The sequence below is a fragment of the Amia ocellicauda genome, chromosome 1 (genome assembly GCF_036373705.1).
Source record: "Amia ocellicauda isolate fAmiCal2 chromosome 1, fAmiCal2.hap1, whole genome shotgun sequence".
NCBI classification, from domain to species: Eukaryota; Metazoa; Chordata; class Actinopteri; order Amiiformes; family Amiidae; genus Amia; species Amia ocellicauda.
In genome coordinates this window covers 47,266,284-47,289,650 of record NC_089850.1, presented here as the reverse complement: position 1 = coordinate 47,289,650, position 23,367 = coordinate 47,266,284, and the positions used below count along the sequence as shown (strand labels likewise).

Here is a 23,367-nt window from a genome sequence, read left to right as displayed (position 1 = left end):
GCATTATTTAAAAAACAAAAACAATCCACTTAAGAAAATTAACAAGTAGTCTACTGCAGTAAGTAATGGGAAAATCCCCAGTCTATTGTAGTACTGTACACAAACAAAACAACTGATATCACACAGAATAAATACTGCTGTCAGACATGGATTCTCTAACTTACTTCTCAGTGGATAGCAAGAGCTGTGTTCAGAAAAACACTTAAACTGATCGTATGGTTTCCAGGGGGAATTGGTATTGGTATTGATTGTTACATTGCTTTGGGTTTAAATTTTAAAATGTTGTTTAATAAAGGCATTAAAATGATATCCAGTAAATAAACACTACCCTAACATACTATTTGCACAATGTACTTTGTTCTCACATAGAAAGTGAGTGTAAATCAAAGGTTGCTAGCTCAAAAGTGTTAATGGGGGGGCAGAGAAAGCATAACTGTGGTTTAACATAAAGGGCTAATTTATGAAATAGTCAAATATACTCTGGCACAAAATCTTTCTAAGCCATAAAAAACAAAAACAAGGTTTTTGCTGAATGCTAATCATAAACCATACAACCTTTTATCATATAGCTTTTTCTCCAAGTATTCCAAGACAACATTTCTTTAGGCAACCAAGCATGTTATTAATTTTAAACTTTCAATGTTGGTAGACATTGATAAAAGAACTAAAGAAAAACAGTGGAGCATGCCTATTCCCTAAAATGGCTTTAAAAACATCTAGGTTGTCTAGGGAATCCATCACGCAGTTATTTTACCTTTAGGCAGTCATGTATATAATCCACCACCACAAACACACATACAGGCACATATCTGGAGGGGAAAAGGCAGGAGAAAAATGTCTTAATTCTTCTGGCGGTGTGGCTTGAGCATGACAGATAAGAGTTATTTTTGTTACCCAACATTTTTTTGTTTTTGTTTTTAAATTGGGGGGTTGTTTATTTGACAATTTGAAAAACAGAAAAAATATTGCTGAATCACACACTGCAGGGGTAAAGTGCAAAATACTGACAGTACGTTGACAGGACTCTCCACGAGTCACATCAGTTCGCACCAGATACGGCTAAATCCAACTGGCTGCATCCACGATGGAGCATCAGCTTGCATCCCTGAAAATTTCATAATTTCATCTGTTTGGGTCACTGTGAAAAGCACACATCCTAACACTAACACTTAGCTTTAAACATATTAGTACTATACTTATTATAATTAGTCAATAGTCAATTAGTCATTATAAGTAGTAGTACTAGTAGTAGTAATAATGGAAAATATGCATCTAATCCCCTGATTAAAAAGAGGAAAACACGTTTTAACATGTTGATGCTACTGGTCAAACCTTTTTTTTTTATATTAAGCTGTATGAAAATTATCAAACATGCTTGGATATGAGCCTCAGTCAGTGACATCACTCCAGTCCCACTGCAGCCGCTCTGAATCAGACCAACAGCTTGGCTCACAGAAGGCTGCAGCCACCGGTTTATCTGCAATTGTTGTCATCTGCCACTTGATTACATTTTAAATAATTAAAATCAACCCCTGTAAGCAACACCAATGGTGCAGTACAAAGCTCTTCAAACACAAATAATTTATTGCTCAATTTTAGCGTCTGTTAATAAAAACATTTGTTAAAAAAAAAAGCTTTCAAAGAATGCAAATGATTTCCTCTGGCCGAAGAGTTTTCCCCTGGCCTTTTCTCTCATATTCCACTGGTTTTCCAGGTCACAAGATCCTACTAATTCAGTTTTTCATTACATTCCTTGTTAACAGTCTAATTTATGGGCTATTTCTACAGATCTGCCATGTCACACTGGAAAAACAAACCTTAAAACAAATCCAAAATTGTAAAGGGGAAAAAAAAAACATTTATTTCGTTATTTGTAATGTTGGATTTATGATTGGATGTTTTGTATGTGAATAATTTGCTAATTGCATTGCTTCTTTGAGAACATATGAAAGTGATCAATTAAATTCTAATAATTCTAAAATCTAAGTACATGCATTAGATGATTCTTATCCTTTTTTACACATGGTTCATTGCAAGATTACCTTATTTCAGTTTATCTAAAGAACCACCGTTCACTTAGGCAAAACATTTTAAAATGCATTGGTCTTGTTAATTGGTCTTTTAGTTACACATTTTCAAGGTTATGAATACAATGTAGGGGCATATAACCCTTGGCCAAACTGATTAGACACTGAACAGAATCCTGGAGGCAGGGTAACTATTTAGACAGAAAGCATCAGCAATGTTTTTAAGAATACATTTATAAAAATTAGAAAGATGTACTATATGTTTTGGTTTCCATCAGCTCAAATCAGTGCGAAGAGCCTTCAGGGTATAATATCTACAACTTCCTTGGGGTGGCACATGCAATCTTTCTCAGTTGCTCAGTCAATTTCATTTTCTTGTTCTGCCTTTGAAAAACATTATCCAGCCTGACGTGAGAGTGCTAGAAATAGACGTTCCATTAGATTTTAGTCATGAAGCTGGAAATGCCAGCTGAGATGGGCAGCCCGTTTTTGTCTCACAGCCCCACCTGCCACTCCAGGATGTATTGTAAGGTTCAGACTGTAAGCCTGTTACATCAGAACAGTGGAAGGCCTTGTATTTATTTATCAAGAGGACTTTGAAGCCAAATCTTAAATGCTTGACCCACTGCGAGGATTCTGACCCCACATGGCCCAAAAACACAGCACTCCTACTGCCAAATCAACCTCATCAGAAACTTGAACGCACAGCTGAACAGAAAGTGTAGTGAATTTAATTAATTCATAAATTCATGATTTTACTGCAGGAGATTTACTTGTTATAATACCTGATGTGCACCATCTCCAAAAAAAAAAAAAACAGAATCCCCTCACAGATTGCACAAAGTAGTGTTCCAGAGTCTCCACTGACAAAACCTAAAATAGATAAATAAATTTTAAAAAATAAGAGATATCTATATATATATATATATATCTATATATCTATATATATATATATATATATATATATGATGGGTGATTCTCACAAAATTCTGCTCATTTCAGAGTGATCCTCTTTGAGTTTTCTTTTAAATGATATTGACCAACCATTTTTGTTTTTGGAGTATGCTTAGTAGGGTCTAAAGTCACTATAAATGTTGATTTCAACTAAACTATGTGCTTTTTTTACCAAGTGAATTAAATTTCTTATTACAGCAACAACATTTCAAAAGCACAAGAGTGGGATTTTTTTTTTTTTTGTCATGTTTCTTTTAATTGGTATGATAAAAGTTAGTTCTGAGCTAGCTATAGTAATGGACAAAATAGAATTATGTACTTTATTAATATATTTTATTTTCAAGATTCTCATTACCAAAATATATCTCAAGAATGTGATCGTAACATTTGGAATAATTCATGTTTAATTACTTACCTTAGCACATTTTGTTGAGTACCTACAATAGCTTAACTCATAGTGTTAGTCTATATTATGGAAAGCTTAATTGAAGGTGCAATTCAGGTAGTAATAATTAAATTACTTCATATTTTGGTAATGATAAATAAGCAGGTTGCGAGTAACTGACTAGCCTACGTAAAGAGCAACAGTATTTGATTTCATGTTAATCAAATAGCAGTGTCAAATGTATAGATATGGTGCAGCATCAATATCAAAGCATAAAGCACTCAAAATTTTTCTTGAATTTAAATTAACCAGGGCTGGCTCCAGGCATAGGCTATACAGGTTGAATCTTGACTAGGGTACCATTAAAGTCGGTCCTGAAATTAATAGTACTATTATATAAAACAAATTAACAGAAAAGACCATTGTGTAGGAAACTGAAAAATATTCTGTGTTTCATATCAAAGGGAAACATACTATCCATGATAAAATGACTTTAAAAACCTAGATAATTATACAAGTATCTAGTATTGGGGGTGGATAGAGGATTTTCATTTAGGGGGGCTCATGAGCTGAACATTTTTGACTTGAGTGCCTCTAGCATGCAAATTAGAGTAGGCTATTTCTTAGACAATCAAACTACGCATTTTTTATGGATTTTTTACCTCAACTTTTCGATGATTTGGGTCAAAATCAAACACTTGCAGTTAAATCAAATTAATAATCTCTAAGAGAAAAAACAGTGGCGTGTGATTTTAAATCATGGCCAAAACTACCCCCGAGTTCCGAGGCCAGAGTGGCTAAACCATCTCCATTACCATCTTTACCTCAATCTGACTGATATCCAGCTTCAAAAGTGAAAGTGAAACTGGAGCTGAATCTATGATTTGTTTGCAAACTTTCCTCTGTAAAGCATCAGATTGACACCCTGAGATTCATGAGTCAGGAATTTCAAATTGGAGGTAAGAAAATGAACATGCAGTGCACCTTCAGTGTTGATTTTCTTTCAAACTTTCTTTTATTGCCATTTTGTTGAAAACAAAAAAAAAAACAAAAAAAAAACAAAGGAGGGGGTAGCAGGATGATAATCTTCATTGACAAAAGTTAAATATTTTCCAGAAATCAAAAGGTTTCTGATTTAAACAACTAGCTTCAAAAGGTCATTGATCATTGTCTCTGCATTCATGAGGTGGTAGAAGGGGGAGGGAATTGGGCACGTCAGCCAGTTGATATGAGACCAAAGCGGGTCCTAGTCGTCCTAGTCCTTCAGTGTGCTAAAACTACTCAAAACAGATTTGACAAAAGACTTAATGGGCTTGCGCACCTTTAAATAAATAAATACATCAAACTAATTTATGCAGATGTTCTTGATTAATTTAGGCGTCACAACAGGAGACTTGAATTCACCTAGAAACTCCTACATCAGCAACAGAAACAGCTTATTTCCAATGAAAATGCATATTTCTAGGAGGGGCAAAAATCTAAAATTGTGTATCCTCACCCATTAAAAAAAATACATGGTTTATCATTTCAAGGAACAGTATACATTTTCCTATCACTGCAACACTATGATGTAAATGACATTTTGGGGGGCAGGTGCTCAAGCGAAAAAAAAGGGCACCCCTTATCATCATTTATAAAAAGTAAAGTTACATACAGTAGCACATCTTTTACTTACTTACACATAATGCATATTTATTTATTTCAGTTGCCTGACAAAGGAACTAGCCTACCGGAGTTGTTAAGCTTAATGGTGGGCTATTGCCTAAGTTAGGCTGGCTATATTGAGATGTTTTAGTAGTGGTTTAATTTCACAACAGAAAATGTCAAGGCTTAGGGTAAACACTACCATGCGTTAACTGTGGTGGCTGTGACAAGGGAAGTCGAAGAGAGAGGGGCAGGGTCTCGTGTGGTCTCGCAGAATTAGAACTCGGATGCAGTTGTCGGGCATTATAACACTCTTTTAATTGAGAATTGATGCCATGGGCCAAATTTAAAAACTAAAATAGAAAATTAGAAAAATAAATAGGAATAAAAAAAAAAAAGGTAACATCTTGTCAGAGGCCAAAAGGGCAGGTGCTTGAGCACCACCTAGGGTCTATCTGTGCACGTGCCTGTGTACAAGACAGAATACATGTATATCTATTAGATTAAGGTTTTACCATTTAGTTTCATAATGGTTTTTTAATTCAAATCATCAAGCCCATGGTTCAAGGTTGGTTTCATGAGAATCATCCAGGTGTTGTTCACTGGAATTGAGCGGTTTACTAAAGCCTCTGCAAAATTGGAAATATACAGAAAACAAAAATAGACAGGCGTAACATTGTGTCTCTGGCTTCTTTTCCAGGCTCACGGTCAGTACACTGGGCTGTACCAACAGCTCTGCAGCCCTGGTCAGAGCCATCATTAATGAGATCAGCACAAAAAACTTGTATTTTTTTCCATCGGATCACCATTTCAGTCGCTTATGCAAAACCTTCTCATTAAACAAATGCGAAGCTGCAATGACTCTCATCCTTCAGCACACAAATGATTGCAAATCATTGACTGCTGTGCAAAGATCCCAGAGTTAATGGCCCCGTTTGCCACCGGCACCCTGTTGAGTAATCTGTAACTACGTGCATGTTTTTGCAGAAAGCTCAGGGGACTGACAAATTGCAGGGCAACAGACGTTTAAGCAAATATCTAAATAAAACCTCCTCGTGCTTATTGTACAGCACCTGCAACATTACACTCAACAGGTGTACCTCTGCAGGCAATGCTGCAAGCCAAGCTCAAGATGTCCATCACCTGCAGGACTCACGACACACTTGCACTGCCAGCCAATGGCAGCCCATCAGTGACAGCCATCCTCGCATCACAGCATAAACAATATCCTAACTGCAGCTTTTCGTTGGTTTAACGAAACACACACATTAAGGGATTCATAATGCACTCGAAAAATAAGATACAATTTCACCATAGGCGACTGTACTCTTGCTTTAGAACCCATTTTATCACACAGAAATATGCAATCATAAAAGCAGCTCCGACACTGGTCCCCCTGCCGACTCTGAGTGGCTTCAGGTTGAGCCACACAGGGAAAACTTTTGGCAGAGAACAGGAGAAATTTTAAATGCACCTCATTCATGTTCCAACATCAAACTGAGGAGCTGGGTTGGCTATAGATTTCATAAATGTGTCTTCAGAGTATTAACCTATGCAGGATATATTTAATGCATGGGCTTAAATATAGTGCAGTTTGGAATATTGCTATAAAAACTGCATATTTGCTGCTAAATGAGTTAATAATGCAAGACACTTATAATTTAATACGAGACAGCAACAAAACAAAGAAACTGACAGCCTAGTGAAAGTGCCTGTAACATTAATGGAGGACTGCAGGCTTCAGATGCAGCAGACCATAGCAAATCATGCATTAGAGGCTCATTCGTTTTTAAATATGTACATCATGTACATTATATGAAAAAACTGCTTACATAAAAGTAACTGAAAAAACATGGAATCTTTTAATGGTAAGTACTTTCAGAAACTTAAAGACTGTTCAGCAGGAGTGTGTGTGTGTGGGGGGGGGGGGGCAGGACAATCAGGACAGTTACTGTTTATGACAATGAAATTATCACAGAAGAACCCCTGATGGGATTGTATATGCTGGTAATTAGACAGGCAGTGAGATTGGGAGCTTAACATGAGTATTAGATTTAAAATGATAAGCCTATTGTACTTCTTGTAATACGGCCACAGAAAAAAAATAACATTTTGATCTGGACACGGTTTTAACTTGCCTATACCCCTGTGGGCTGTCTGGAGCTGCATGTGCATTTTACACAGTTTGTCTCTCCCTAGAAAAGAGGACATTACCCAGCACTCTGTGGGTGGTGGACCTACTGCAGCAATGTGGAGGCAGGGACAGTTTCCAAAACAGCACCCAACTTTATAGAAAGCGACACTAGCTACAATAAACGGTTTAGAATTCTCGAATCACAAGACACAAATGTTTTTCCCAAAATCACCCATATTTTTTTACGTATCATTTGACTGAAGGAATATTATCATCATCATGTAAAATGAAAGATGCAAGTTACATGCAATATGGGAGCAATGAAATTGCAGACTTGGGTTTAAAGAGAAACATCCCAGCTCAAATATAGCATTCTGAAAGAGGCCAATGTCGAGATCTGGTGTGACACAAGATGTCCAGTTTATCCATCAGGGCTTGGTCATTTTATTTCATTTCCATCGTTGTAAACCCATTAAGCCTTAAGCTCAGTTTGATTTAAAATGGTCTCTGGGGGAAGATAACCTACTCAAGCCAGCTAGTAACGAGGATGCTTCACTGAATAAAACAATCACTAGCACACTGCTTGTATAAGATGACGTTAACAAGTGTAACTATGCGATATCCTCTTCACTGCTCCTCATCAACTCACTGTTTAATCTCTGTGGGCTCCAGTGACCCTCCGCAGGAAGCAAATTAGTCAGGAAATCAATGTGTTAATCTGTGCCTTTAACTGTGATGTAGTGCTGCTTTAGCACTCTTCTCGTGCAGCTGCTCTTACGTAAACAAAAGTCGGTAGGCGAGGGGAAAGGCAAGAGGGTAAAGCAGCCCTGTGCAGAGTGCGGTGAGGCTGTCTACAGTAAGCCTGGCTGAAGCAGTTCTCTCTTGGGCTCTGCAGTTGGTTTAGGAGCCAGTTAAATACATTGCCAAGTGCTGCTCCAGAGGTACAATATGTAGAACACACAGCACTGAAAAATAAGCAGCCCTTGACCACAGATGCATCGAGCCATTTCAATTAAGTAGCAGCAGCTTTGGAACAAAGAGATGCCTCAGAACAGTTTAGGAACCCCTTATATACTAGTTAACATAAACTGACAATTGACTGCATTTATGAGGTTTGCTTCAGTAATTCTGCAGTAAAGCAGCGTGCCGAACAGTACTTTAACTCGACGCATGAGTCTGCACTGCCTTAGTGGTGATGAAAAGGTAACATTGGCATGTCTAACAATGTGCAGCTAGTGAGGCCTGAAATGGGTGACCCGGTTACGCAATGGGAGTCACATCGGTATCCCTGAGTTTCGTGGTCAAGGACCTAACAGTGATTACACTCTGCGCCATACATAATCATAGTATTATAATCATTCAAAAGGACCAACAAGGATTATAAAATCGAAACCAAATACAAATAAATGTCAAAAGCAAGAGTTTTCCCACAGAATTTGAGATTTGAGCTGCCCTTATCATTGGGTTCCACCACTGAGGGCATGTAAGATCGGAGCCAATTACTGCAGCGCGTGCATCAAAACAGACCCTCCAGAAAGAGCCTGGAATTATGCCATGTTGTGTTTCAATTATTCTGCTCCTGCACAGCTTAAAAATAAAAGATGTAGATGTAATATTCTATATATAGTTACGGCTTCCCTGAAATTTCAAACAGATGCATATTCCTGCATTATTAAGACCTATTTCAAACTAGGTAGATGAGACGATAATTAAACAAAGTGGTCAAAACCCATCTTCTTATTTACATTTCCCATTATTATTTTCTTCATAGTCATAAGAGGAGAGGAGCATCAGCAAACTACAAAGTAATCACAAGTGCAGATGGTCCCTTTTTGAAGCGACAGCAGCAGCTTAATCTAACAGCCGAATAAAAGACTTTCCTTAGTCTGTAAGCAATTACTGCCACACAGACTGGGGAGGGAGCATTACACTAAGGACTTGCCAAGTTATTAAACTACAAAATGTTTAAAGGAGACAAAGGCAAAAGTAGATTGGTGAGGATCAAAAGACACTGTCCATATGTCACTTATCTTTCATCTTCTTACAAGAAGTGCAGGATCCTGGCATAATTATACATTTCATCTAGAAAGAGTTACAGCTGATTTGGTTGTCTTAGTTTGGGGGGGGGCGGGACGTTTTTTTTTTTTTTTTTTTTTAATCAAATACATTTGATCTGGCTACCAAATAACCAGTTATAACACACTGTTTTAGTCTACTGAACTAGTCTAGCAGCCAGGGCGTGCCACATTGACCGTTGAAACTGCTGGATTCTGGAAGTTTGTTCATATAGTCCCGAGCCCCTGTCTAGGATATCCTCCTTGTTAAAGCCTGCCACCAACAAGCTGACTTGACTGTCTGTAGTGCTGTAATAAGCATATTCATGAAAGCTGTAAGATAAACATAGTTACTGTAAGGAGAAAGGACTGAAAGGATTTTCTCTCCCCTACTGGATGTGCATGACTAGAAACAATGCACAGGATTACTACAGTCTGGTACAAGGAATAACATCATTAACACCTGTAAGACAAATATGATTAAACGTGTATTAATTGGATAACTGCTTTTACAGTTATACAACAATACATTATTCAAAAATATATAACGATAAAACATTTTAGTCACTGCAGCTCAATCGTTCTCAATCGGTTTTTACAGAACAGAGCCTTAAGCATCTGTTCAGGTCTTAGCGTTTATAGAGCAGATTGTTCTTAGCTTTACAGTCAATGTAGCTCTCTTACACAGCAGATGCAGAACAAACACCCCTAAAAACTAATTCTTAGGCTACATGGGAGTTGGACAGGCATTACAAATGCTATCTGACAGTAGAGAATGGTCTTAACCAGACGTTCCCAGAGGAAGAGCAAGTCTGGGGACCCATTACAGTGCCAGTTTAGAGACAGTTTGTAGTCGATTAATCTAACACCCTGGGTCAGCAACATTTGATCGCTGCCACAAGAGGCTCCTGAATCATCCTAATTAAAATTCTCCAGGTGTACTTAAATACTCACTGCAGTCAGATATGCCACCTGCTTTCCAGAGTTAGGGTTAAATTACATGTTGGGTTTAGGTTGTGTGTACTCATGCACAGTGCATGAAAGTAGTGTCAAAGTATTTCACACAAAGTACAGTAGATCATTTCATGTGGTGAATTACTACAAGATTACTAAGACTGTGCACCTTTCTTTGGTCTTGGATTCTTTGAAGTGTAGACTAATCCAAAACGATGACAGCACAATGGATCACAATCTTCAGAACTCTGTAGAGTTTTAGGTCTTTGCCGTGGCTACAGAAGAGACTGAAAATGGTTTCATCCTCTAAATGACCAAAGACGTTGGATAACTCTGCAGGCTTAGCTAGTGCCCCCTGTGTGTGTGTGTGTGGAGTCTGGGGAGAGTAACAAGCACAGCCTAAGAAAACTCAGTCAGCCTCCATGAGGAAGTGGATGGACTTGACCTCCCACTGAACATGACAGTGGAACCACAGGGACATTGATCTTCCTTAAGTAGAAAAAAGGGTAAGATAGTTTTAATCTGTAACAATTAGGACTGCAGCACCATTTTTATTCCTTTAAGTCCAACTGTTCTAAATCTATTTATATCGGACATTGACTTCTTTTACCAAGTCTTTTTCTTTTCTGTCGGTAATCCTAACTACTTATTAAAAACCTTAGCCATCTTTTATTGGCATTACAGTACTTCATGTTTGTTTGTTCAGTAGTCTCCCCTAGAAAATAATCAGAAAAAATATATATTACGTTTATATAACATGTTTTCAAAAGGGTACTAACACGAGCAGTGAAAGCACTTGGTTAGGAAGCTATAAACAAACAGAACCAGCTTCACCATTAGAGTGAATGACCTCTTCCCCGCAGGCGTCCATTACAGCACTCTGAGCCGAGGATCAAGGAGGGCACTTTCAGCTGGGTTACAGCAGCGCAGCTCTGGTTGAAGAGGTACAGAATCGGACTGGGGCTTTGTCTGAGCCATTGTAATCTGACATGAGAAGTTAAGATTGCTTAGGGTCAAGCCTCAGAAACAAAGATTTTTACAAATTACACAGCCCCTGAAGAACGAGAGGCTTGCTGCTGCCATCGTTATCTCTCCTCTCCCACTTTCAGTGCCCTTCACATCCTATTATTTTTCAACTTCAAAACAGGATGCGATCTAAATTATTTAGCTTGTCTATCCCACTTTCCTTTCCCAGCGAATGTCTCGCATAACAGAGTTTTAAGGTAAATTACCCAAAATAACCTAAAAGAAGACTATAAAACATTAAAAATAAAAGAAAGGGAAACACTCAGAGCTCCCATCCAAAGTGTAATGTTTACTGGAAATTAGAAAAAGACAGAAGAACATTATATCCGTTTGTGTTAGGATTAGGTCTCCTGTAATTAGAGCTGGTCTGCACAGATAGTCAGAGATAACCAAATATCAAGCTATACAATGTGTTTTTTTGTTTGTTTTTTTTGTAGTGAAAACTGTACATTTAATCTCATAAATAATATATTACAATTGATAAATAGTTAACTGACTAACGTGAATGTTTTGAAGGACGTGCATGCCAAAAACCATATATTGCATTGTATGTAGTAACCTGCCCAAAAATGTGTAGCTTGTATGGGGAGGTCAAGAAAGATCATGGTGAAAATAAAGTCATGTGTTCAATGTTCTATGATTTGCTAATTAGCTTGTTTACTGCAGGGACTTAGCTACCCTCTTGTGGCTGGAGGACTAAATAACAGGCAAGCAGAACACCATCTGTCCTTTACACACTTGGGTATCACTGTACTGTAACCCATGACCACAAGTATAAAATGTTTGCTAAGGTTTCTTATTGAAATAAATTCCTTTCATTTGGCACTGTACAATTAATGCAAGGGAAAAATAGAAATGTGAAACTCACACTAAACGAATGACAAAACATGAAAGACATTCACTCCTAGACAGAATTAGTATAAAAATGCAATGCAATCTTTTTCAGAATGTCAACAAGCAAGAGCTCATGCATGTAAATTAAAATATTTAAAATTTAGAGAGATAGTCAATCATGAGGACAGTTTGCCCCCAATGACTGAAAAGCCCTGTAACACTTCAATTAATCTCGTCTTCGTCAGACCTGCAGCTTACAGTTTCAGACCTGATTGAATATGCAGTGTTTACTTAAACACTTGTCTGAACTGATGGGTTTTTATATACATTCCTAGACCTGAAAAAGACAGCATTGCATAAAACATGCTATTTGCAAAAAAAAAGCAAAAAACACATGAACAACTATATTAAATGAACAGTGCTTCATTCTAAATAAACTACAATTTAACTAAAAGCAATAATTCAACAATAAGCTTAGTATCATATCTGTCACTGAACAGGCCTAAGCACTTAGTCCTAGCAAAGGCAGATCTCATCTGCTGTTGCTGCTACCGGTTGGAAAGGCCACGATGAATTATGCTTTTAATAATGCAGTCTGTAAAGGGGCTTCAGACTGTCCCATAAAGATGAAGAAAGGGAGTGGATTAAAACATTCAGCAGCCTGCTTGTATATCAGTGATGGAAACACGGTGCATTATTTAAAAAAAATAAAAAATAAAAAATTTAAAAAATTAAAACCTTTCAATATTCCAGCATATTGTATTAGTGGAAGATATGTTCCTTATAGGTTAAACAGATATGGAAAGAATTCCCATGGCACTCAGGGGTTTCATGCATAGTCATGTTTAAAATCAAACTCAAACCCAGTTGTAAACTTTAAATTTAAAACTTGATCAGTGCCCATTGGGTAGCTTCAAAAACCCATTGGGAAATAAACAGCTGTCTGTTGTTGGTGAAGAGAGGAATCTGTGAACTGGAAGGGGTTTAAAGCGGTGAACAAATCCAAGCCATAATTTTGCATTTTCTTGTACAAAGAAAGTGGTGCTCTGACAGACAGAGACATCAGTCAGGATGCTTCAGACAAAAGAAAAGAAAACTGATTCAGTTTTGTTTGAGCTTATTCCACCTTCCAAATTCTTTTGCTTTAAATGAGAGTAAATTTCAAAATAAAATGCAAATACTGAAAGGTTATCTTCAAATCAACCCCCACATATGTTAAATGTAAATCTTGTGTTAAAAAAAAATTGGTTCCTTATGTTTGAAAGATTCAGTCAATAGACGTCAGAATACAATATAAGCCCAACCAAGAACAACAAGATTGGGGTTGTTTGTCAGAAGAGTTTGACACTTCCTCTTCCATCACAAGAGATCCAGACACTGGTGCCTGCAGCTGTATGTAGGGTATGCACTGGACATTTCCCCAGGTTCTACAGCTGTTGACTCAAATGATCTCACACAATCAGCTGAAACAGCACACCAATTTACATTCTCCAAAAGGCACTCATTGCTGCATTGAGTGCATCTAGACTATTGCACATATCTCAGGACGGTTTCTGGATGGCACTCCTCTCTGCAGCTTCACTGGCTGACTCTCTGAAGATGGACTAGCTGGAGTTGATGGCTAACAGTACCGTTTACAAATACAATTGTAAATGCAGTCCGTAAACTACATATGCACTTTTCTCAAGTCACACAGAGAGAGAAGTTGTGAAGTTCACCAGATTGATCAATATACTTCACAACAATGACCCCCATGATCTCCCAGATACAAGCTGGCCTACAGTAATGTTGTCCCTACTAGGTCTGGGCTCTGTCGTATGCGTTTTGGATATGAGGGAGAGAAAAAAAAGCAGCAGCACATCAACTGCCAAAGGGTATTTTCAAGGACACCTGTACTTTGCCTTCATCTCTCACATATAGAATTAAAATTCAAACCTACAATCAGAAAAGTTTAATTGTGCTTTACACTACTAATCCCTACCCATATTGAGGACTGGCAGTGTCTGCTGTGAGTGGACCAAGATCCCTTTGACCTGGTAATTTTATGTTTTACAGACAGTACAAATCTCAAAATACAAGCAGACTACATTACTCAATTACTCCAAAACAGATACCATTCCTCTGTCTCAGCAGACAGGCTGCTTGTCAATCCTTAATATACAAAACTGCTGCAGCATATGCAAGGCGGACATCAGCCCTGGATACAGAGTGACTTCTTTACCCAATAATACACTCAGGGTGATCAAAAGCAGAAGTATGTGATCATGGTTTCTGTTCATCTGCATTTTCCTTATATGGAGTTTGTCTTGTTACAAACTTTGTGTATAAATGTATGTCATGTGATAGTCTAAATTCAGAGTTAGGGAAACATAGGGGACTGCCCGCTGTGTGCGCCCTGGCTCTCTGAAGGCAACCGTGACTCAAAGTACTTGTGGCAGAAATTACTTCTACACCCATGTTAGCATGAGAGGAGCTGCCTTGGTTAACAATTTCTTACATGAACACAGCAGAGCATTTTTATTGTTATGTGCTTTTATTCATTCCCATCCTCAACACACTGAAACAGACATTATTCAGAATATTCCTTTCCACTGTTCAGCAAACAAAACAGCAGTTAAAAAGATTGCATTAAGTACTTTGCATTAATTTATTAAACTTGTTTTATTAAAAGTTACAATTTTTCGGGGGGTGGTTAAAACTTGTAGCTACATTAATGTACTGGTACTGTAGAAACCCTTGTTCATTCTGAATTATGTATTTGCTAAAACCTTGAAGACAGGTATCATTAGTTAAAGTGGGTGAGTAATACTTCGATTATTAGAGTGAGAATATAAGATCAGAAGATTTTTTTCTTTTTTTTTTTTTCCCCACATTTTAACTTGGAATTCAATTTCCATACCTTTTATTATAAGCGCAGACAGGTTAATTGTTCACTTTTTCCTGTCTATCAGCTGATGTCTTGACAGCTGGCCTACATAATGGTAAGAAAGTCTCACGCTGAGTTATTTATTTTAAGAGCAATGCAGGGGGTTCTCTTGGATGTGTCGCTTTTAGGTGCGGTGATTCAGGAAGGAGGAGAAATGCAGCTGAACACAGTGCCGATTACCCTAATGAAATGGATTTCATGTCATGGCCGTTCGGATTAGTATATCATGTGTAACTCTGGACAACAACAAAAAAAGTTTCCCCAAAATAAATACAAAAATGGGGAACAATCAAAAGCCTTCAGATTAATTACTGGAAAAATCCTACACCTTTTCACACAGCTGAACGCTTTACCTGAGTAAACAACAGATTACAGACCCCCACCATACTGGAGCAGGAGTGACGAGTAGGCCGGAAAGCTCTGCATTGTAAGTGGAGAGTCATGGGTTCAAATTTGAGCAAAGCACTGCCCCAGAAAAAATAAAAAAAAATTGGTAAGTCAAATGCATAGAGTATAAGGACAGTTAAGTAAAGCAGCCCAGGAAAATTGTTTGTAGCAGCTCTCCCCTTCGCCCCCCTTGGGTCAGAGCCAGAGCAACCTTTAGGTGAACAAGGCGGTATGGAACTCCCGAAAGCTCAATCGGTCAGTGTCTTAATAGTAATAAACATTTTGAGTTTTGAGGGAGGGATGTCAACAATTAAATAATAAGAGTAACACAGCCTGGGTCAGCTGCACCCCAGTGGATCAGAATACGTTGTCTCTAATGACAGGCCAGACAGTGAAGATAAAAACCATGCCAAAAAAGATAAAGCATCAAACATTAAAACAATAATTACAATGATCAATTATGAATCAAAACAGAAGTGAAATTATCTGTCATTTTATCATTGCAGACATTTACAAAATAAGTCTGCATTTTCAAAAAATGGGCTTTGATTGGAAGGGAGTGTGCTCCGGGTGAGGGATCGGCCTCAGGGGGCTGAGCGATTTGTATACTACCTTTATTATAATACATCCTCACAAGAAGGAGAATAATCATGCTGCTGCCAGTGCCATTTGCAATTTATTACCAGAGAAGCAATCTGCAGCTAAAGACAATCAAACTGAATCCTAATCACCCAGTTCACAATGTTTGCAATGAGGCCAGAAGGAAGATTAATTGAAACAGAAACCCATTAACTGATACTACTGTAGTCCAGGTTTAATATAATAGATGGATTGTGCAGCATTTCAGACAGGGGTTTGTAGACAGAGGGGGAATAAAAGAATACATTTAGAAGTACTGGATTTGACAAGTATAGTTCCTCCTGTATTGCAGCAACAGGCACGATGAAAGCAGCACATAACAGTGCAGGATCATCTGAAGTACCCAAAAGTCAACGTGTCCAAGACTAAATTGAAAGGTTCAGCTCAGCAGCCCTGACAAAATCTCAAGCTGGCAACACACATTTTAACTTCCACAGCACAACATCAAATGAGAGGCGATACCTGAAAGGGAATTTTTATAGAGGTTATTCCCATTTCAATATTCTCACTTTATTTGTAAAAAAAAATAAATACAAAAATTAACTTCAAATACAGACCAAAAGGAGAAAGAGGGCACTGGTGAACTTTTAAAACATGCCAAACCTTAATAGATTAAATAGCATACATACTGATCCACAAATTGTCATAATTGGATAAAAACATGAAAGAGCAGGCATTTAAGGAAACTGTTCCATACGGTAAGTGGCTACAATGTCAAATGAACAATAACAGCTAGGTTCCACACACTTCCACAGTATGCACTAGGCATCGATGTTACATGATCAGGCAACTGAACTTTAAGAGCAGGCATATTCTCATACCACTTGTTAAAGGCATGACCTGTTACAGAACAATGAAGCAACCCATGAAACCACTGCTCGCCAGAGGCTCAGCCTGCTCACGGAGGAGGCCTGATCAATTGGATTATGTTGCGATACCCAACTGAGAATTATGTTTTGCATAAGCCTGATTTGTGATGGGCCGGAAGCAGAAAGCATTCAGCATGGTCTAAAATCAGACAACTTGTGTGGGATTCTGAGCATGTGTACCGCTCCTTATTTGTGCTTAATATGTGGCTCCTTGTATAAGTGCTGTAAGAATCAACCCTATCTTCTCTAAATACTAAGGTGGTGTAGCGAGAGACACAGTAAGAGCACATTGTGCAAGTACGCCATTTGTATAGGAGGTTGCACTTACTTATTTTGAATGACACTATATATCATGGATATATTCCTCTCTCACTTTCTCTTTATACATCTAGAATGACCACCTCCAAAAATCACATCGACTCAACCATAACTTGGTTGGTACCTCAAATTTTTGCATTCAATGTCTCAAATTAGTTCATCTTAGTATATAATGTTCTCTCTCTTGAAAGCATCACAACCATCTCAGTGACCTGGCACTTACCATCATTGTAATGCTATTTGAACAAGCAATTATGATTTTCTTCATTAAGGACCATCATTTACTCTGACTGCATTATGTAGAGCCATGCATGTCCCCTCATACTACACAAGGCCCTGGAAGGGCAAGTGACTCCGTAGTGTTGATCACTTTGAGCTCCTCTACCTGGATGGTGTCAGTCTGATCACTGCAACTGTGTTAATTTCCATAATTTAAAACATACAATGAGATTACATTTGTATAATTATAATAAACTAAATTTTCTACACTACATCAGTTCATCCAGGATCGTGCAATCTTGTGTGCCTTTAGATAAGTAGGTTATAACTGAAACCCTTAAAAACAGAGGGCTCAATGAAATGCACAGTATTACATTAGGTATAATTGAAAAACCATGTCAAGGAATTAACAGACTGCATGAACTGATACAGTCATGGTTTCTATTTACACACAACAGCAACGTGTCCTGTCCTGTATTAACCAGCCTGGAAAGATACACATACAGTGTTGGGACTCAGAGAGAATAAACAATGAAGCCGACAGCCTGATTCCCACACAAAGGACATTGCCAAGGATTATGACAATGTGAGATTTAATTACAAATTTGATGCATACGACAAACATGAATATAAAAGGTAGATGAATCTGTCTCGAGTTGATTCTGTGATACTGTATAATGATACTCCAGACAACTGTGGAGTGCAAGACCATAATTAAAGGGCAGGCCTGGTAATTTGCCAGTTAAAAAATGTTTTGTGAATGATTCAGTCTGAGCATTGATTGATTAGTTTGTATGGGATTTCATTAATGCCAGAACAAAAGATGACAGTGCAGTTTACTGAAATAAGAGAAAAGGAAGTTATTTTTCTATTCATGGTACAGACAATGGGATTTTTTTCCAGCCACTACAGAAACTATTTTTTTTTTTTTGCTAAAAACAATTGACCATCTTATCCGAGTACTAAAATAACATGAAACTAAAGCAAGCAAATGATCAGACCCCTCCCCTGTTGCACATTTTAATGCTCATCACCACAATATTAAACATATTACTGCCTCTTTTTTGGGTGAAACAGACGTATCCTTACACTGCAGGCAGCAGGGGTAACGGCTCCGCTCATCAGCAGGCCTCCTGTGATCGACAGGTTTACCACTCACCATGCGGGCAATGCAGATTACTGATTTCTCTCCCCAAAATGTTCAACGAAAGCAAATTTTGGTTTAACAGGAAGTACATCTGTCATGACTGGTGTTCTAATTCTCCAAAGAAGAGCCCTAAAGGTCTGAGTGACACTTACAAGCTCTTCCCGTGGTATCAAAGGGAATGACACGTGTAGTCAAGGAGAATAAGAGATCTCTATTAGTCCCGGTGTCTGGGTTTGTCTTAATAAAAGTGTATTCATACCCAAACCTATTGATTCTAATGTGACGGTCTTCAAGCCATGTATTCTAAATTATTTCAAAAGTATGTTGGCTCTTTGTTTAGGGAGAAGCTTTCTTGTGGATGAATTCTTCTAACTCTCCTAACAGAAAATTATACCAGCAGCCTTTCATCTGCTGAATGTCTCAGATTGGTTCAGACCTGCGCTATGTTCACAGGACGCCATCCACCAGTCAGCTCAGCACACCAGCCTATCCTGTCAAAAAGAATTTTCCCAAACCAAATGCAAATTCATTTCAATGTAATACAATCTGTTTTGGGATTTGTTAATGCAAAACATGACATTTGAATGAAAAACAGTATATAAAAAAATGAACACCATTGACTTTTCTGCAGTCTGTGATTTCATTTTAACTTGGTGAAATTATCAACTAAACTAAATACTACCCAAATATTTATTTATCAGTTACAAGCATCAAAGTTTTCCCAGTTATAATAAAGCCTTCGGTTTGCTGTTGACATCCATTATTGGGAAAGACATTAAAGTAAAGAAAGTTAGAACAGAAACAAGAGCCCCCAATGCTGGAAACAAGTGTGTGAATGCTGAAAAGCATTACCTTACTTTCTCTTTTCCACAAAAACCTAAATATTTCAGTGCGTTATTAAATCTTCAGGACCTGCGGTGCTACCGACATTGTGCTGAAGTAAACTTCCTGGAGTATAGATGCAATGCAATCCGAAATACACAATCAAGAACAGCACCACATGATCTCTTTGCTTAATGTAAAATAGCTCTTGCACATCATAAGGACAAAAGGACAAAGGAAATGGTACAAACGAGAAGAGGCGTTCGACCCATTGTGCTTGTTTGGTAGCTATTAATTAAGGGACCCAAGAGTCTCATTCTGTCTTTTCTTGTTCAACCTCTTAAGCATGTTCAACTTGTTCAGCATTTTCTAGCCTTGCAAAATGACATAACCACTTCAGGTAGAACAATTATCAAACACTTTTCTAAAGATCTCCTTTGTTTGTTCTGTTTCCACAACACCTAACATGCAAATCACAGGTGCATCACTGGATATTAAATCTACCCTGTGTACACTACACAAAAGCCTGTTAAATGCAAATTGATCTCATCAATATTCACCCTACTTGGCAGACCAATGGACGTCAGTCGCAGTGATATTATTCAGCAAGTCTAAGGTGCCCCAGTTCAGATTTCATAAATTTCATATATAAAACCTTGCATACAAATCTAATGATGGTATACCTACAGTTATGCTTTAAAATATAACCAATACATGGGGAACAAAATGAAATAAGTTGTATTTTTCCGTGTACAAAATACCATAAACAGATTAAACGAACAAAACAACTTGTAGACAGCAAATAAAAGTAGAGCTCCTTTATATTTTGGTTGATTGTTAACAATTCCAGCTCAACCCATATTTTTAAACACCAATACAAACGTGCACTTATCCAACCACTGTTGATGCAGAGCAAACAAACTCAAACACTGTGTAAGAGATGGAGATAAGGGATGGATGTGTGAACCCTGGCTGCACTGGCACCACGAAACCAACCGAGGCGCCCAGCTCCCCATATGCGTGCCAACAGCATAGCAAGCGTTACATTGTGCATCAGTTTGATGTTTCCGATAACACGCACATAATAACAACATTACTACTTATAAATGAAACTATAATTAGATTTTCAAGTAAGGAATTACATTACAAGTGTTTACCATATACATAAGAAGGTACAAGTTTAAGAGTGTGCAAACAAGCTCACACTATTTGAGCATTACAGAAAATAAACTGGCAGACGTGCTGAACTGAAGCGTGCTCGTTAGATTCAGTGCTGCTCACATTGGAGCAAGACAATACATATATATATATATACACACACACATTATATACACAACACTTCAAAGTTTAAAAGGAGATGTTAAATATTTGCAAAGCAGCCTCAGATATGGTGCAGGATGCTGTTGTCGTAGTGACACATTACTGCACTAAAACAACAGGCTGTGGCGACGCAGAAAACGCAAGCGTTAAATAACACGCATCTACCGTACAGTGCATGTTAAAGACGAGTACTGAATGACAACACCGAACAAAACTGCAAGTTGGATCGAGGCTGCTTAAAAGCTACAGAAGTTACTGCATAAACACATGGCATATATAATTAAAGACTGAATTAAGTGATACCCAAGGTGCGTCGTGTCGTACGAAAGTGTGGAGGAAATGCGGGGCGGTTGGTGGAGTCGTGTTACACAAACACACTCAACAGCCCTGAATTACTATGAGGTGAGTGGGAGTCCGAAACCCCGTTAAGTGAGCAGAGCAGGACAACACGTCACCGAGCTCACTATGCATTATAAAGGCACCCGCCAGCGTTCATGTTTTAATGGCACCAGACAGTTAGCGGGTCGAGAAGTAAAGGTGCGGGTCTGTGCCTGGATGCGTTTCCAGAGCTGCACGCAAACTGACAGCGTTACCTTTCAGTCGTTTTTAAAACCCGTTAAACCGGTTCGGCGACGAGCTGGCCCAGCCACCGAGGAGGCGCGCAGGTCAGCCGGACTCACCTCCTTGATCTTCGCCCTCCTCTCCCTGGTTTCCGGGTCTGGAGGTTCACGCCCCGCAGCCCCCGGGGGCCTCTGATACTCAATATGGGGTAGGCTGCCCTTGCCCCCTTTGCCCGCACCGTCATGGGGCAGTTTATCCTTCTCGCTCTGGATCTCCTTCTTGATATCCCCCGGCTGCTTCTGGAGGGTGTCCGTCGCCTCCTTCAGCGCATTGTCGTGGTCTCTCCGTATCTTGGCCAACTTGGGCTCCTCGTCCCCCGCTCCGCCGACGACGGACTCGTTCTCCGTACCTGTCTTGCCGGGGTCCGCCTCCACCGAGGACGAGTGGAAGAAAACGCGCAGCTTGGAGGAGTCCGGCAGGAAGAAGATCGCCCCGAAGCACAGGGTGATAAAAGCACTGAAAACTAAAAGTAAAATGAATTTCTCCGTCAGCCGAAAGACGCTGGGGCTCGCAGACTTCCTGCTCGGGGTGGCTGTGAAAGGCAAGAGAGTCGCTGCTGGCATTTTCTGTCTGGTGCAATGATAAAACCATTAATTAAAAATAAATCATAATAAAAAGTTCGCCTCTGACCACGTGTTGTCTTTTAGTAGTAGGTATGCGCAGCCTTGAGGGGAGGACCTCCTTAATTCGAGGCGTGGGTTCCTTGTTTTCAAAAAATAAAATAAAAAACTTAGTGTTTAAAAGGCGTCCTGCGGCTCCGGCTGCCCATGCTGGAGACTCCTCTGCACAGCCCGCTCTCCTCGGCGCACAGCGGAAAGGCACGGCGGCGGGGCGGGAGTGACGGCGCGCTCAGCCAATCGCCGTGCGTTCCGTGTCTCCGGAGCCCGGCGTGGGCGTGGCTTCCGGACTGCTGAGGTGAGCGGACTTCGGAGTTGCGTGTCGTGCGGGGCCGGCGGGGTCGCAGTCCACCTGCTGAGAGACGCGGGAGTGGCTCTAAAGACACGCAGTGTTGTGCTGCCCATGAAAACGGCACATGTACAACTTCTGATTCATGTATATAACCAAGTAGTCTTATTTGTACACTTATGTGGGTATCACATTTTAGATGCAAGCCTGTTATTAAAATAAGTCTGAATATATATATTACACATCTGCTGCTATGTGCTTACTAATTTTATTATTATTATTATGATTATTATTGTTGTTGTTATTGATAACCTGTTAAGATTACGGCCCCTCGACAAACCACCCTATGGCAGAGACCTTTGCTTAACTGTCTCTGATAGGTATGGCTTAGCCTGTTTCAGTCAGTAATGTCAGGCACAGCAGGTGTCCTTTCCCATTTCATTGGCATAAGTACATTTAATGAATAGTAATAACCCCTCTTCTGTTGTATTACCATAGTTACAATTATGAATATAAATCAGTTTCATTTATATTATCTTGAGGGACATCAACATTGTCATGCCACACTTAACCTTACTAAGCTGCATTTACATGTGTTATTAAGATATGATCTGATAATAAGGAACTGCATGCCGCTCCAAATTGCCATTATAATCCATGTTGAAATAAAAAAATGTATTACTTGGTTGTATGATCCTATAAAAGCTGCTTTGCTCCACTGTCTCAGTGCATTGTATTCTCTGGTATATCACTTACAATGGACGTTCAAGTTTGAATGTTATAGTGGCTTAAGATTGTTTTTAATTGTCTGTAATAAAAATGTGAGAATTGTAATGCAATTAGCATTTTCCTATAGGGGGATTCAATCATATAGCTTTCTAGAATACTCATGCAAAATGGAAAATTATGAAACATTCTTTAAGTTCTGTAACAGAAAACATTACAACATCAAAGGCACTGAGCAGTTTGATGGGAATGTCACTTGTAGTCACATAGTAGTTTGCTTATGCAGCATATTCAGAGATTAAGAGTCCACTTACTGGGCTCAGTTGCAAGTTCAGTATGGGGTTGATTTTGAGTAGGCCGCTGAAAAGAGTACCATCCCACTGTAAACACTGGGAAAATCATGAGTACTTGCTGATTTAATGGCACTGAAGCCTAAAATAATTAATTAAGGGTTG

General features: G+C 38.8%; 1 protein-coding gene across 2 annotated transcripts in view; it reads right to left on the bottom strand.

Annotated features, from left to right (window-relative positions):
- Positions 1 to 22,096, bottom strand: part of man1a1 (mannosidase, alpha, class 1A, member 1) — a 119,199-nt gene extending 97,103 nt beyond the window's left edge. Inside the window, exon 1 of one of the 2 annotated variants that reach the window (XM_066707643.1) lies at positions 21,340 to 22,096. In XM_066707643.1, coding sequence (XP_066563740.1) covers positions 21,340 to 21,843 — 504 coding nt within the window. In that variant the 5' untranslated portion in view covers positions 21,844 to 22,096. The remainder of the gene's footprint in view (positions 1 to 21,339) is intronic. The other variant, XM_066707638.1, reaches the window with a different exon arrangement.
- Between the last annotated feature and the right edge of the window lie 1,271 nt (positions 22,097 to 23,367).